This window comes from Lepidochelys olivacea (genome assembly GCF_965140295.1).
Source record: "Lepidochelys olivacea isolate rLepOli2 genome assembly, chromosome: 13".
NCBI lineage: Eukaryota > Metazoa > Chordata > Testudines > Cheloniidae > Lepidochelys > Lepidochelys olivacea.
The window spans coordinates 1,915,333-1,929,658 of record NC_140423.1 but is presented as its reverse complement, the minus strand read 5'-3'; the positions used below and the strand labels follow the sequence as shown (position 1 = coordinate 1,929,658).

The 14,326-nt window shown below is 48.8% G+C and overlaps 1 protein-coding gene across 1 annotated transcript; it reads left to right on the top strand.

Annotated features, from left to right (window-relative positions):
- Nucleotides 1–8,192: 8,192 nt before the first annotated feature.
- LOC311529412 (BPI fold-containing family B member 6-like) lies at nucleotides 8,193–12,896 on the top strand (the record flags this gene model as incomplete). The annotated part of the gene is given in 6 exon segments (XM_084645389.1): nucleotides 8,193–8,266; nucleotides 9,318–9,372; nucleotides 9,376–9,444; nucleotides 9,446–9,465; nucleotides 9,902–9,979; nucleotides 12,344–12,896. Coding segments are annotated over 6 exon segments (507 nt in total). The 3' UTR covers nucleotides 12,555–12,896.
- Nucleotides 12,897–14,326: the final 1,430 nt, after the last annotated feature.

The following is a 14,326-nucleotide window of genomic DNA, read 5'->3' as shown; positions in this document are numbered from 1 at the left end:
CTTGATCTTGGAAGTAGATCTGAAATCGCAGACAAAGTCACAGGCTTTGTTCTGAGGATTCCAGTACTTCCTGCTTCACCTGGGCTGAAATACCGGGCCAAGCCATCCACTTGGTATTCAGTTACGGTCTTCTCTGCCTCCAGCCCAAACTGCTGGCAAGTGAAGGGATGCCCAGAAATTGTGGGGGGAAGGGACACGTGGAAGGCCGGCCGGCCGGCCCCTGCTTAATGCGTCGGCCCATGTAGCTAATACCAGTGACACGTTCCAAAGCTGCACTTGTGACTTGTTCACGTGCATATTATTATTTTAACCTGTGCAGAGAGTCTGACGGGGATAAGAGGACACCCTGTTATTTAGATGTGGATTTTCTCCTATTGTTGAGCTGTACTGTGCCTGACTGTCCAAGTGAGGACTTACCCGATAAGATGACATCTAGTTAAGGACTGATCAAGTTACCAGCACAAAAGCATCTTTCTGACTTGATGGGCACTTAAGCTTAAATTCCTAAGCGATAAGAGAGAAATCTCCCAAGCTGGGCTTAGCAGCTGATCGAAAGCCATCAGGTGTGCCACTCGGAGGAAGACACTGAGAGGTAAGCATCAGGAAACACATTTTTACATAAAAATAATGCCGAGGACAGAAATAATTCAGCACCTACAATTTCAGGGGTGCACGTGGCCAAGTCAGTGACATATATGACAGGGACGATGGGCAAACCTTGAAAAAGCCACCTAAGCTGGCTCTCCGATGCCACAGGTCTGAGCTGATAACAGCCGGCTAAGCAGGCTCTCCGATGCCACAGGTCTGAGCTGATAACAGCCGGCTAAGCAGGCTCTCCGATGCCACAGGTCTGAGCTGATAACAGCCGGCTAAGCAGGCTCTCTGATGCCACAGGTCTGAGCTGATAACAGCCGGCTAAGCAGGCTCTCCGATGCCACAGGTCTGAGCTGATAACAGCCGGCTAAGCAGGCTCTCCGATGCCACAGGTCTGAGCTGATAACAGCCGGCTAAGCAGGCTCTCCGATGCCACAGGTCTGAGCTGATAACAGCCGGCTAAGCAGGCTCTCCGATGCCACAGGTCTGAGCTGATAACAGCCGGCTAAGCAGGCTCTCCGATGCCACAGGTCTGAGCTGATAACAGCCGGCTAAGCAGGCTCTCCGATGCCACAGGTCTGAGCTGATAACAGCCGGCTAAGCAGGCTCTCCGATGCCACAGGTCTGAGCTGATAACAGCCGGCTAAGCAGGCTCTCCGATGCCACAGGTCTGAGCTGATAACAGCCGGCTAAGCAGGCTCTCCGATGCCACAGGTCTGAGCTGATAACAGCCGGCTAAGCTGGCTCTCCGATGCCACAGGTCTGAGCTGATAACAGCCGGCTAAGCAGGCTCTCCGATGCCACAGGTCTGAGCTGATAACAGCCGGCTAAGCAGGCTCTCCGATGCCACAGGTCTGAGCTGATAACAGCCGGCTAAGCAGGCTCTCCGATGCCACAGGTCTGAGCTGATAACAGCCGGCTAAGCTGGCTCTCCGATGCCACAGGTCTGAGCTGATAACAGCCGGCTAAGCAGGCTCTCCGATGCCACAGGTCTGAGCTGATAACAGCCGGCTAAGCAGGCTCTCCGATGCCACAGGTCTGAGCTGATAACAGCCGGCTAAGCAGGCTCTCCGATGCCACAGGTCTGAGCTGATAACAGCCGGCTAAGCAGGCTCTCTGATGCCACAGGTCTGAGCTGATAACAGCCGGCTAAGCTGGCTCTCCGATGCCACAGGTCTGAGCTGATAACAGCCGGCTAAGCAGGCTCTCCGATGCCACAGGTCTGAGCTGATAACAGCCGGCTAAGCAGGCTCTCCGATGCCACAGGTCTGAGCTGATAACAGCCGGCTAAGCAGGCTCTCCGATGCCACAGGTCTGAGCTGATAACAGCCGGCTAAGCAGGCTCTCCGATGCCACAGGTCTGAGCAAGGTGTAACTACTTAGCCAGATACAGAGAGCTGGATAGAGAGAAATCAGGATTGAAGATGTAAAGATAAATGGGTTAGCCTCTAAGGTGCCACAAGTCCTCCTGTGCCTTTTTGCGAATACAGACGAACACGGCTGCTGCTCTGACACCCTAAAATTGTATGTTCATTCAGACCTCATGTCAATCGTGACAAAATGGTGCTAGTGCTAGAGTAAGAACAGCATTTCTTGCAAGCTTTTCAATCCTGGGTTTTGTCCAGGCTGGAAATGTCACAGAAACACTCCACTTCCAATCCTGCTGCGGTGTGAGAAGGAAGGGGAATTAGAAATGACAGGGAAGAGAGAAAGAGGCAGGTAAGATTGTTTTAACAAATTAAATATTCAGCCCTTTAAGGAGATTCATGTTAGTTCCCTCCCTTGCACCTCCTGCAGTGGGTGTCTCTACTGCCCTCCCTTGAGAGCAGGTCATAAATATCAATCACAAACGTTGGCGTGCCTGACCCAGAACACCAGCGATGAGAGCCGCTCTCCCAGCAAAGAGCTAGTAGCAGAGTTCATGAGTCCTGGCTCTCAGTCCATTGCTCTGTCCATGAGACCTCTAGTCATGATGGACCTCATCCAAAACCCAGTGAAATCAACAGAAAGATTTCCACCGGTCGGAGTAGAGGGTGAGGGCACTGAGTGTGGGCAGCTGGATCAGGCCCTGTTTCCCCCGGATGCTGGTGTAACCTCTGCCATCGCTCAGCGTTAGGAACATGTGCCATGCTAATCACATGGGAAAGGTTCACAGTTAAGCACGTGTCCTCCCCTCCCCCAGCAGAATTTACCCTTTGAGTCTCCCTCCCCCAGCAGAATTTACCCTTTGAGTCTCCACTTTCTCCCTTCCCCACGTTCATTCATCTCACTTTTTTTGCCAATTCCAATATATCGTTTTTTAGCCTGCTCTTCTGGATTTGCATGCAAGTCTCCCAGGCAGCTCTGCATGGCTGTTGAGTAAGAGTGTTGGCTCCGTGCACACGAGGAACATTCACTTGATACCTCAGACTCAGCAACTTGCCCAGACTTTCACATCTGTTAGCAAAATTATTTACATTGGAAGATATCAGAAACCACACGGGAGTTAGTTTTACATCCCCACAATCAGCTCCATTTTAACCACTCCTTTCGTTTTCCCTCATTTTCGTTCCGAATTCTAGTATATAAAGGCTGCCCCTTCTATATTGCCGGGGAAGGGGAAAGGCTCTAACAGCTCTTGAGACGCCTACCACTGGACAACAGCCTAGCCAGGTGAGAGCACGAAACACCCCGATGAAGTGTCTCTGGCGCTATTGCAATACTAGGAAAAATAATTTTTTTATACACTCTCAGGGGACCGATTCTCCGCTGCTTGTACCTCGTGTGGTCAGGAACACCTGCCTCACGGGGCTGTGAAATGCTGAAATCATTGACTGGATTTGGTAGCATTTCACACCCACGTCGCCCTGGTAGCAATGAGATGGACATGGAGCGTCTGGCTGTGGTCATAGCTTTGCTGCAGCACAGATCTCAGATCATTTTACTGAATTAAGAGCCGTCAGGTGGTTCTAGCAAAGGGCCTTGTGCAGCCGTTAACATTGAACGGGGCAGGCGGGGGGCACCTAAATGTAGAAAGCCACCTGCAAATGTAGACATTGCTCCATGCAACGTCCAAGGACCCCCCAGGGCTAACTCTCTCCACTAACTGCCTTTCTTCTGTTTACAAAGACCCCACGAGTGACGCTGATGCTTATAACATAGGGGGAGCGAACAGCTCATATCTCCTCCTATAAACCTGGGTCTGTATGGGGCAAGTTAAGCAGGTACCATAGCAGTCTCTCCTTTCCTCCCCCCCGTCCCCCAAGAGCTGATTCAAATGCACCTTAAACTGTGCTTTCAAATTGTATTTCTATAGGTAAAATCATTAGGGGCTGATTCTTAGCGCATGCTGGTTTTAGCCTTGGGTAACTCTTTTGACTTCAGTGTAGTTGCCCCCGATTACAATCCATGTGAGATGAGAATCTGGCCCTTGAGCCACAGCGTTTGCTCTGCTGCAGTAATGAACTCAACCCAACAGAGTCTTTCTGGGCATTTTAGCGGCGGTTCTCATTTCAGCCCCTCCGTTTGCACATTGCTCGGTGGAAGGTTGGGCACCACAGTGCTGGAGCCAAAGATGTTAAGGATTTGGTGCATTATCTTCTCCTTTGGTTGTCTGGCCGCGTCTCAAAGAACGGATGCCCCTGGGGCCATCCTGAAGATTGATCTTGGAACAATAGATTGTGGTGAGTTAATGAGCCTGTCCCGCAATGAGTCAAAGTCAGCTGTGCATGGAGCGAACTCCTCACGTTTGTGCAGAGCATCAGGCCGGTGTGGCTGGAGCGTTTGGCTGTGCAATGAAAGGGGAGATTGCCATTCTGTTTTCTGTGCCCTGAAATGTCCCCTTGAGGGTGCAGCCACGGGTTTCACTTTCGCTGCACCGTGTGGCCATGAATTCCTGTGCTTTCTAATATGGGGACTTTAGGCCAGACCCATGGATTACGTATAGCAACCGGGTGCTGTTCTGTGGTGCAAAGGGTAGCAAAGCCTGTTTGTCTGGACGGCTGAGAATTCCCCGGGCCGGGCGCTGGGGAAATCCCCAGGTGGTGTAGAACCCATACTGCCCCCTTGTGCAGCCCACACTATGTGGCACATGGCCAAAGCACCAATGAGCTTCCCCAATTCCCAGATGCCAGAACGGCCCCTTGGGCAAAACTTAGAGAAGCCCTGCAGCTACTTTAAAGCGTGCTCAAGGCCAAGCTAGCCCTAGGATCATGAAGGTGGAAGTGCTAAAGGGGTATAAAGCCACCTGATATCTCGTGCAGAGCACAGCGCAGCCAGGCCTGAGACTCAAACGCTTCATATTTGTTTTTCCTTTGTTTGCTGTTTTCCGTAATCTGCAATAAAAGTTGCTCGCATGGAGAAATGCATGTTTTGCTCTCCCGAGGTGGGACAATGTACCAGTGCCCACAGACAGAGAACTGCAGGTTCCAGCTATGTGATGGCCTTACGGGTCGTAGAGGGTGTAGAGGGTGAGGGCACTGAGTGTGGGCAGCTGAGTAAAAGCTATTTCGTGTCTAGAATTAAAATGCACACAGCAGATGATGGTTCAGGTTGAATCCCTGAACAGAAGTCTGCCACAGTGTGTGACTGAAAAGAGTGCTGTAATTTGCCATATGACTGTCATCACAGGCTTCTCAGCCACACCTGTGTTTACGGGGATAGGACTGCCATGCAGCTGAATGATTTACACAGCATGCTAGGTGATCCTGAATTCCCTGACAAAAGATTCCCCGTTCTGCCCCCCATCTCCATCGCTGCTGATGAGGCATCTGTGCTAACCACACCTTGTCTTGTGGAAATATTCCAGCCGTCTCCCATGCAATGACTGAGAGCGACATTCTTCAGAAAAAAGAAAAGGAGTACTTGTGGCACCTTAGAGACTAACCAATTTATTAGAGCATATTATTTATTAGAGCAGTTTCCACGATATGCATCCGAGGAAGTGAGCTGTAGCTCACGAAAGCTCATGCTCTAATAAATTGGTTAGTCTCTAAGGTGCCACAAGTCCTCCTTTTCTTTTTGCGAATACAGACTAACAGGGCTGTTACTCTGAATTCTTCAGAAACTGACAACAGCTGCAACTAAAAAGCAGCCAGGTGTCAAACCCATCAAGGGCATTTCAGGGTGAGTTGAACAAGACTGTCAAGCATTATGGCAATGCTCTGCAGGTGAAATATGTTAGCTGTTAGTATTAGGTGTGGAAGCATCAGCCCAGAGGCAGAAGCAAATGAATCAGGAGCCATTAATAAGTGTGATTATAATGGAAAGCAGCATGCTAGTGACAAAGGCATGACTGGCCTTACAAACAAAGGGAGGGCCATCACCTGAGGGCAACACAGCAATGTGAGCTGCTGCTTCAGAGCAGGTGAGATGTTAATATTGTAATTCTTGCTTACTTTGCTAGGAAGTTTGTTGTAGACACGGCAAATTTCTGTAACACAGGGTGGCCGTAGATCAGAAGTTCACTGCTAGATGTGGAAGGGACTCAAGGCAGATGGTAAATCAACGATACAGCTTCACCCACATCTTCTTTGCACCTTGTTTGCATTTAGCCAGAGAACTGGAGAAGGGCAAACATAGTACTTTTGACCTTTAAAAAGGGGGACAAAGAGGACCCAGGGAATGACAGACCAGTCAGTCTGACTTCAATGCCTGGAAAGAGACTGGAACAAATTATTAAGCAATCAGTTTGTAAGCACCTGGAGGGTAATTAGGAAATAAGTAAAAGCCACCATGGAGTTGTCAAGAGCAAATCATGCCAAATCAACCTAATTTTCTCCTCTGAAGGGGTTACTGGCCTAGTGGATGGGGGCCCAGAAAACAGGGACACTTCGATTTTAGTAAGGCTGTTTGTGACAGTCCCAAATGATGATCTTATAAGCAAACTGGGGAAATGTGGTCTAGATGAAATTACTCAAAGGTGGGGTCATAATTGGATGAAAGACCGCACTCAGAGTAGTTACTGATGGTTTACTGTCAAACTCGGAGGGTGTATTGAGCAGGGTCCCACAGGGGCTCTGCCCTGGGTCTGGTTCTGTTCAACATTTTCATTGGTGGCTCAGATAATGGAGTGGCAAGTATGCTTATAAAATCTGTGGGGGACACAAATAAAACTGATCTGAAATCAACAAGATGAAATTCCATAAAGACAAGTGCCAAATAATCAAGAAGAAAAAATCAAGTACAAAATGGGGAATAACTGGTGAGGTGGTAACACTGAAAAGATTCTCGGGGTGTGTGTGTGTGTGCGGAATAGCAGATCACAAATTGAATCTGAGTCAGGTGCCAGAACGGGGGGGGGCCAAGGGGCCATGGCCCTCCCACTTTTGAAAGTGGATGCGCCTGGCCCCTGCCCCTCCTCTTCCCCCAGAGGCTCTGCCCCCTGGCCAGGCCAGCTGGAGCTGAGCTCAGGGAAGAGCAGCCCGGGGAGCTTGGGCAGCTGTGAGGAGCCATGGGCCCTCCATTGAGGCCTGGGGACACGAGCCAGGGGTTGCTCTTGGGCCCCCACCCAGGGCAGGTAGAGGGGCCCTGGTTCCCTGGCCCAGCTCCGGCTTCTGGCTTGGCTGAGAGGTGGGACCTTGTGGGGAAAAGGAGGGATGGGGCCTCCTGGCCCCCCCACTTTTAGGAAGACTCACTAATATCAGTCAACAGTGGGATGCAGTTGCAAACAAGGCTAATAGAATTCTGGGCTGTGTTAACAAGACAAGACCTTGGAAGTAATCGTCCTGCTCTTGCTCAGCACTGGGGAGGCCTCAGCTGGAGTCCTGTGCCCAGTTCTGGGCACCCCACTTTGGGAGAGATGTGGATAAAGTGGAAAGAGAGTCCAGGGAAAAGTAACAAAAAAGATTACAAGTTGGGAACCCTGTCCTATGAGGAAAGGTTAAAACCCCCTGGGAGTATTTAATTTTGAGAGGAAAAAAGACTGAGGGAGACCTGATAAGTCTTCCAAACTGTTAAGGGCTGTTTTAAGGAGGACGGTGATGAATTGTTCTCCATGTGCACTGATGGCAGGACAAGCAGTAGTCGGCTCAATCTGCAGCAAGGGACATTCAGGTTAGATGTTAGGAAAAACTTTCTCCCTCTGAGGGGAGTTGAGCTCTGGAACAGGCTTCCGCGGAGGTTGTGGAATCCCCGTCGCTGGAGTGTTTTAAGGACAGGAGGGACGAACGCCTGTGAGGGATGGTCCAGGTTTACTTGGTCCTGCCTCAGCACAGGGGGATACACGTGATGGCCTCTCGAGGTCCTTTTCAGGCCTACGCGTCTATGGTTATTGTAACGTGTCCCCTGTTTGTTTAGGAGTTTTTGACCTGCATACAAACCTCTGCACAGGCCATGGAGACGTGGTCTGCCAGTCACCGAGGGTTCTAGGTTTCTTATTTAGTCTGCACGCTTCACGACAGGGGAGCATCTCTTAGTTCTGTGTCTCTACAGCACGTAGAACAGTGGGGTTTTGATCCCAGACAGGAGCCCTTAGATTCTGCTGCAATAACAAATGGAATAATCCTGACGGGATTTGTATCCCTGCAGACCCCAGTCTTACCTGTGCAGGTGCCGGCACTCTCCTAACTCACCTGTTTTTATCCCATAGGGTAAACGTTAAAGATTTTCACCCCCCTGAGATGACGCCAACCTTCTTACCAGGGACTGGGCTCTTCCTGGCTGTGGTAACTTGCATAACCATCGCTGGGAAGAGGTGAGTGCGATCCTGCCTGGGGTGTGAGATGATCTCATTCCTTTTAAACAATTTGTAGGGAACTGATAATATTTGAAAATGAATAAGGTCTCCTGAGGAACCTGGGAAAATGCACCCTGTGAGCAGATCTATTGGATAAACTGTTTCCCAAGTTCCTTGAGTTAATGATCCCAGGAAGCTGATAAGGAATTAAAAACAATTATATTCAGGACAGCAAGGAATGCAACATGTTTCGTTCCCTTCTTCTGCAAAAATGTCTAACACCTGAAGTGCAGTGGCTGGCATGTGGTGTGCTCTGCAGATGGATTAGCCAGAGCTGAAAGCATTTGGCAAACAAGGGCTTAGTTTGGGCTTGAGAGCTGCAAAGTTAAGGAAGAGAAGGGGTGGTAACGTGCCGAGGGGCCCCCCACCAGCACCTACCAAACAGACTCCAAGTGTTAGTCACACCTGGCATGGCAAAGACCACCCGGCTGGACTTGTCTCTGGTGCATCCAGAGTCTGTTCTGGCTCCTCTGCCTGCCTTTCCAGAGGCACAGTGCATTCATCTGATGGAGACGATCTCTTCCAGGGGAGCAGCTCTCACCGCTCCGGCACTCAGCATTGCCTGCCTCGCCCAGCATGCGTGGGCTAGCGTGGCTCCAGTGTTCACTCTACGTCCCTCGCCGAAGGGTGTGTTCGAGGGTTCCCTCAAACCAGGTCACCAGAAGATGAGCAAGAAGCAGGCGAGTTTTAAGGAGTTTTGTTACCATGAGATAAACTGTCCAGAGCAGCGTTAGACATGTAGTCTTAGATTCAATGCACGTGGACTCGAGAGCAGTGATTTCTTAACTGTTTCCCTAAGGCAACTCCCTGGGACCACCCCAGAAGCCCCCCCCCCTTTAGCAAGCTGGAAAGGTTGGGATGAGCAGCCCTACATTAAGGCATCCGAAGGAGGAGACCCGCTGGCGTGGACCCTGAACCAAGCAGCTCCCTTCTGGGTGCTCGTGGTCCCTCTGCAGGACGATGTCAGTAAAGAATTCATCAGGAGGTCACTGAAGTTTGCTCTGTGTAGCTTTATAGGTGGAAATATGGAAATCCCAGTGGTTGCGAACATGACCGCTAAGAACTAACGGTTGCAGGATGACTCGGGTTGCCCCAAATTTAGAGTTGGCAACTGCCAGATTTCTCTTGTTAGTATTAAAAACCAACCTCCCCAACAGGTGAGTGCCTGAGATTTAGCCTCTGCTATGGAGGACAATGCTCACTAGATTTGCCCCTATTCATCATACTTAACATTTATAAGCATAAGGCATGTCCCCAGCTCAGTGAAAATCGGCTCACCAAGTGCTCGCCCAAAGGAGCAACGACCTTGTGCTGGCCCCTCGGTGCCGGCATGAATTTCACCCACAGATGACTGACTTTATTTCCATGCGGTATCCATATGTGTGCACTGACATGACCTCCAGGGTGATGGAGCTTCTTCTTGGAATGGGAACCTTTTAGCACTGTTTAAAGTCAGCACAAAACACTTCTGACTCGTTTGCCAACTGGATTCCTCTGGTGCTGGTCCTCTGACCTTTGGCTTTGCAGCAGCTGTTGTCATTTTGAATCTCTTTATTTACTCTGTTGATTTATTTCTTCGCCACCTTTGCCCAGCACGCTGCCCAAACTTGTGAATAAGTTCCTGGATACCACCCTTCAAAAAGCCTTGCCAGACACGGTCAGTCTGTTCAGGTAGGTCATCAACTAACCATTGTTCCTCCAGAGAATAACTGCCCAGGGGTGCTGTTCAGTAAAACATTCTCTTAATTTTTGTATTTGAAGTTGTACACTTTTTGGTAAAAGTAAATGTGCTCTAGTATTTGTCTGTTTCTGGTAACACCTGCAATGTGCTGGGGTCTGTACAAAGAGAAATGAAGACACAGTCCTTGTCCCAAAGTGCTTGTAATCTCAGACAAAGAGACACAGACACAACATTTGCCCACCATGGTCTCGATTGCCCTTTTTTTCTTCTTCTTCTTCAAAATTTAGGCACGTGTTTACACACACGTTTGCAGCTGTTTAACGGGAGGTGTTAAACTCTCATACAATCATCCTTCGACCCTGATGTTACAGATACCATAGTGAGCAATTCAAAGTTGGTGCTTTTTCTTTGGGGCTAATGAGGAAACCTAAACACCTATTAAGGCAAGTTCCATGCCTGTTTATCATTCCCCTGCAGTGACCCTGCAGCTGGAGTTGTGGGCGTAAAGTCCCAACTCCTGTAATATCTTGGAGCAGGAAAGAAATTTACTCCATGAGATAAATTCAGAACTCATTATCTACCATACACCTGGATGCTACTGCAAAGACGCTGGAAATCTGCCAAAGGGAGCAGCTGCAGATTTCCCTTGTATAAGGGAATCTCCATGTGGCATTAGGCACAAACCTGGCTTACTAGTTTTATGCCACTTACCCTGAGTTTCCCCCAGCACAGTGTGTGTGTTGGGGCCAGGATCCTAGGGGTGGAGGAAAAGAGCTTGTTGCATTGTGACAATGCTGGGCCACAGAATGGCTCATGGGGGCAGTTCCAGATGCTGCTGCTCTAACTTGTATCAGAGGCCAAAGCAGCCCCTGGCTGTGCCCGGGGTGAGGAAGAAGAAAGATGGTAGAAACCTACCTATGCCCTCTTTCCAATGCACCTGAGCCTGTGGCCCATTGAGTTCAGTTTTTCTATATAACGGTCGCCTATTTCTCTTTGTGCTCTCACCCTTTTTAACACAAGCCTATTGTCTCACTGCCTCTTAACACTTTATTGGCAGATTCTTGGGCTTCCTCCATTAACGACGACAACACTTGGCACCTTGATCCCCACGGCTGGTGAACTTTATTTATGTATCCCATTGGCCCCTGAGGCATCCTGGGGAAGCGGACAGTGTTATGCCTCCTCCACCAGGATCCTCCCCCAAACTCCGCATTGCTTTCTCCTAGGTTTATCAACAAGCCAGACCATGGGCATGAAGTAAAATGATGAATTGTCTCACTAGGTTTAACTTAGATCCTGGTATCTTTGAGAGTCCAGTTTTTCAGAATTGTGGATACATTTGGCTGCAGAATTACCGGGACTGCATGTGCCAGGATGATGACAGTGGCTTCATATAGACAGCTAAGCCTAGCTGGTTACTGGTGCATGCAGTCACCACTGTGCTAATTGCATATGCAAATGAAGCATACACATTTCTGCAAATCTGGGCAAAAACAAATGAGTCTGGTGCTCACAGAAGTTGAGGGACTGGTACTAGTGGTTCTTACAGGCTTTATCCCAAGAGTGGCCGAGCACCTGCAGTTCCACTGACTTTGGAGGGAGTCACAAGTGCTGAATCCCTCGCAGGATGTGCCTCAAAACTGCGGGGGGGGAAAGAATAAAGAAAACCAGCTGTTGCACCTGCTAATTGGTCAAGGAGGCTGTGTGTTTATTATGCAAGAAAAAGAGGTTTTGCTTGCCCAAGGAACACGGAAGCATCAGGGAATGCCAGTGACAGGGACATGTACCATTCTCAGATCAACACACAAGTCAATGCCAGTGTGATGCTTTTCTCAGCAGATCATTTTCCTGGTAACCTGTAAGTTTTACGGGCTTGCAGGTGCTGTTCTCCAGAGCCTTTGTTGGGGCTGATCAGAGAGGTGGCTGGGTAGGCCTATCGCTTTATCATCTCTGTATTTTGAATCTCTCCAGCTCTCTGAGTCGTTGCCTCCCTCTCAGCCGACAGTTATTGAAATATGAATAAATAAACCACCTGTGCTCACCATGCAACAGGACAAAGGCCCTGTGCATCTCTTCGGCACCGCGGCATTCCTCACTTCGCAGCCAGATGCTGCTCAGGAATCCCTCTTTGTCCTGAACATTGTAAGTTGAAATGATCAGTTAGGGGACTGCCCTAGGGATAGCTAGATCGTCCCCAGGGAGGCAGTGTGCTCTGTCCAGGTTCCTTCCATTCCAGCCTGCCCCCGACACACACTCCTAGATTTGGGAGGGCAGAAAGCTGGGCCCTGATTAACATCTCCTGGGGATTCCTCTGTGTTCCTGCAGGGCAGCTTGAAGCCCCCTTTGCATCGCTAAAATGGCTCAGTGGAGACTGGCCAAAGATCTGGCTCCATCCCCACGCAGCCATGCAGGACTGAACCGACTTCTGATGCTGACTTAGGTTTCTCACTGCAGCATATCAATTTGGATACCCAATTTTCTATTCAAGAAGAGAAGCTGTGGTGCTCCTTAGCTCTGGACAGGTCAGACATTCGCTATTATCTTTCCGTTGTTTCTTACCATTGAGAGTGTGATCATTCTTGACCGTGGGAAGGGCCAGGTACAGAGAAACCATGCCTGGGTATTGCTAGGGTGCGAGGAGGGGTTGCTGGGTAGAGTCCCAGTAGGACGAATTAGGTAGAGGGAACGGTGCTGAGCCCACGAGGGGCAGCAGGATGGGCTGGGGCCACGCAGTGTTTGTTTGCAAACCCCAGTTCTGAGGTGTATGAACTGTGAATAAGATGAACCATGCAGAATTTTGATCTTGATTAGTGCCAGTCGCATCCATAGTTACAATAAAGAAAAGAATTATGTGCACACAAGGAGAATGGACAGAGCGAGGTAAGTCAGTCAGCTGTTGTGAGCCCTGGAGCCTAGGAGTTAAAAGACCAAAAAGGAAATCAGAATGACAAGTGGACAAAAGGCAACCAGCTTCTCTTCCTTCCCCACCTCCTCCAGGAGATTTCTTATTTTCTAATTTATAATTTTCTACCCTTATAGCTGGGACCCATCCAGAGACAAGGAAGCCAATCCCAGCACCTGTTGGGAGAGTTGGGGGGGGGGGCGGGGGTGTCTGGGAATTTTCAACCTTTTTTTGGTTGGAAAACTACAGTTGGTTGAAATGGGAACGTTTCGAAAAGTTCTGACAAATTTTTCAACTAAAGAATTTTGAAAAAAGGTTCAAAATTGTCAAAAAAAATTTGGTCAGGCATTATCAAAACGAAAAATTCTCATTTCCTGATTCAAAATGATTTTTTGCTTAGAAATTTAAGCCAATTATAGTTAAAAACAAAAACACCCCAAAGGAAACTCTCCCCCCCGTCCCCCCACCATACACAGACACACCCTGGTCAAAATTGAAACAAAATATTTCATTTGAATTTTTTCCCAGCATCTTTGGTTTATGAAAAATTTTAAGATTTTGATTTTTCCTCATAATTTAGGACAGGAAAATTGTTCAAAATCTTGAGAATTTTTGTGGGACAGGAAAACATCATCCTGCCCAGCTCTAGGTCGGGGGAAGGGAGAACAGTGGTTCTGTGAGTTAATGGGGAGGTTTGTTCGTTTATATACTTAGAAGGTCAGCTTTTCCTTTTGCTTACACCAGTGTAAATCAGGAGTAATCCCCACTGGAGTCAGTGCAGAGGTAAAGCCCAAGCTCTGACCCCTGTAGGGAGCGGAGACGTTGACCTGGGGCAGCAAGTCAAACGAAGAGGCTGGAGGTAGGAAAGGGGGCCTGGGTTTTGGGTAATGCTGCCAGCGGCAGGGAAAAGGAGCCACATATAGACAAGGTCTGGAGAGGGAATGCCAACGCCTGTTTCCCTTCTCTCCAGCTTGCATGAAATGGCCATGGCTGCTTCCTCCATCGGCACGTTCGCCGTGAGCTCAGTGGAGTGTGTGACGCTCGGCAAAAGCAAATGCTGAAGACTAATTGTATCTATGAATCTGAGTGTTGACGTGTTGGTCTAAAATGTCTAGCCCTGGAGTTCGTTCTTGGGAACCCAGCTGGATTTCTTTTATCACTAGTAATAGTTTTATTTCAAAAATCGATGCGCTATAATCCACTAAATCAAAATGTTATTACAAGCAAGAAGTTATAGTGACAAATTAATTGGAGAACTCACCACCTCTTTTGCCAGGAAGTATTAGCAATCTGGAAGATCGCTGTGAGTTAATGCACTCACTTTAATTTCTGGAAGACTTTTGGTCAATAAATAACCGTCCCCAATGCTTGCAATGAAAATCTGTTCTGCATTAACAATGTGTGCATTGAAGGTTCAAGGTTCCTCACTCACTCC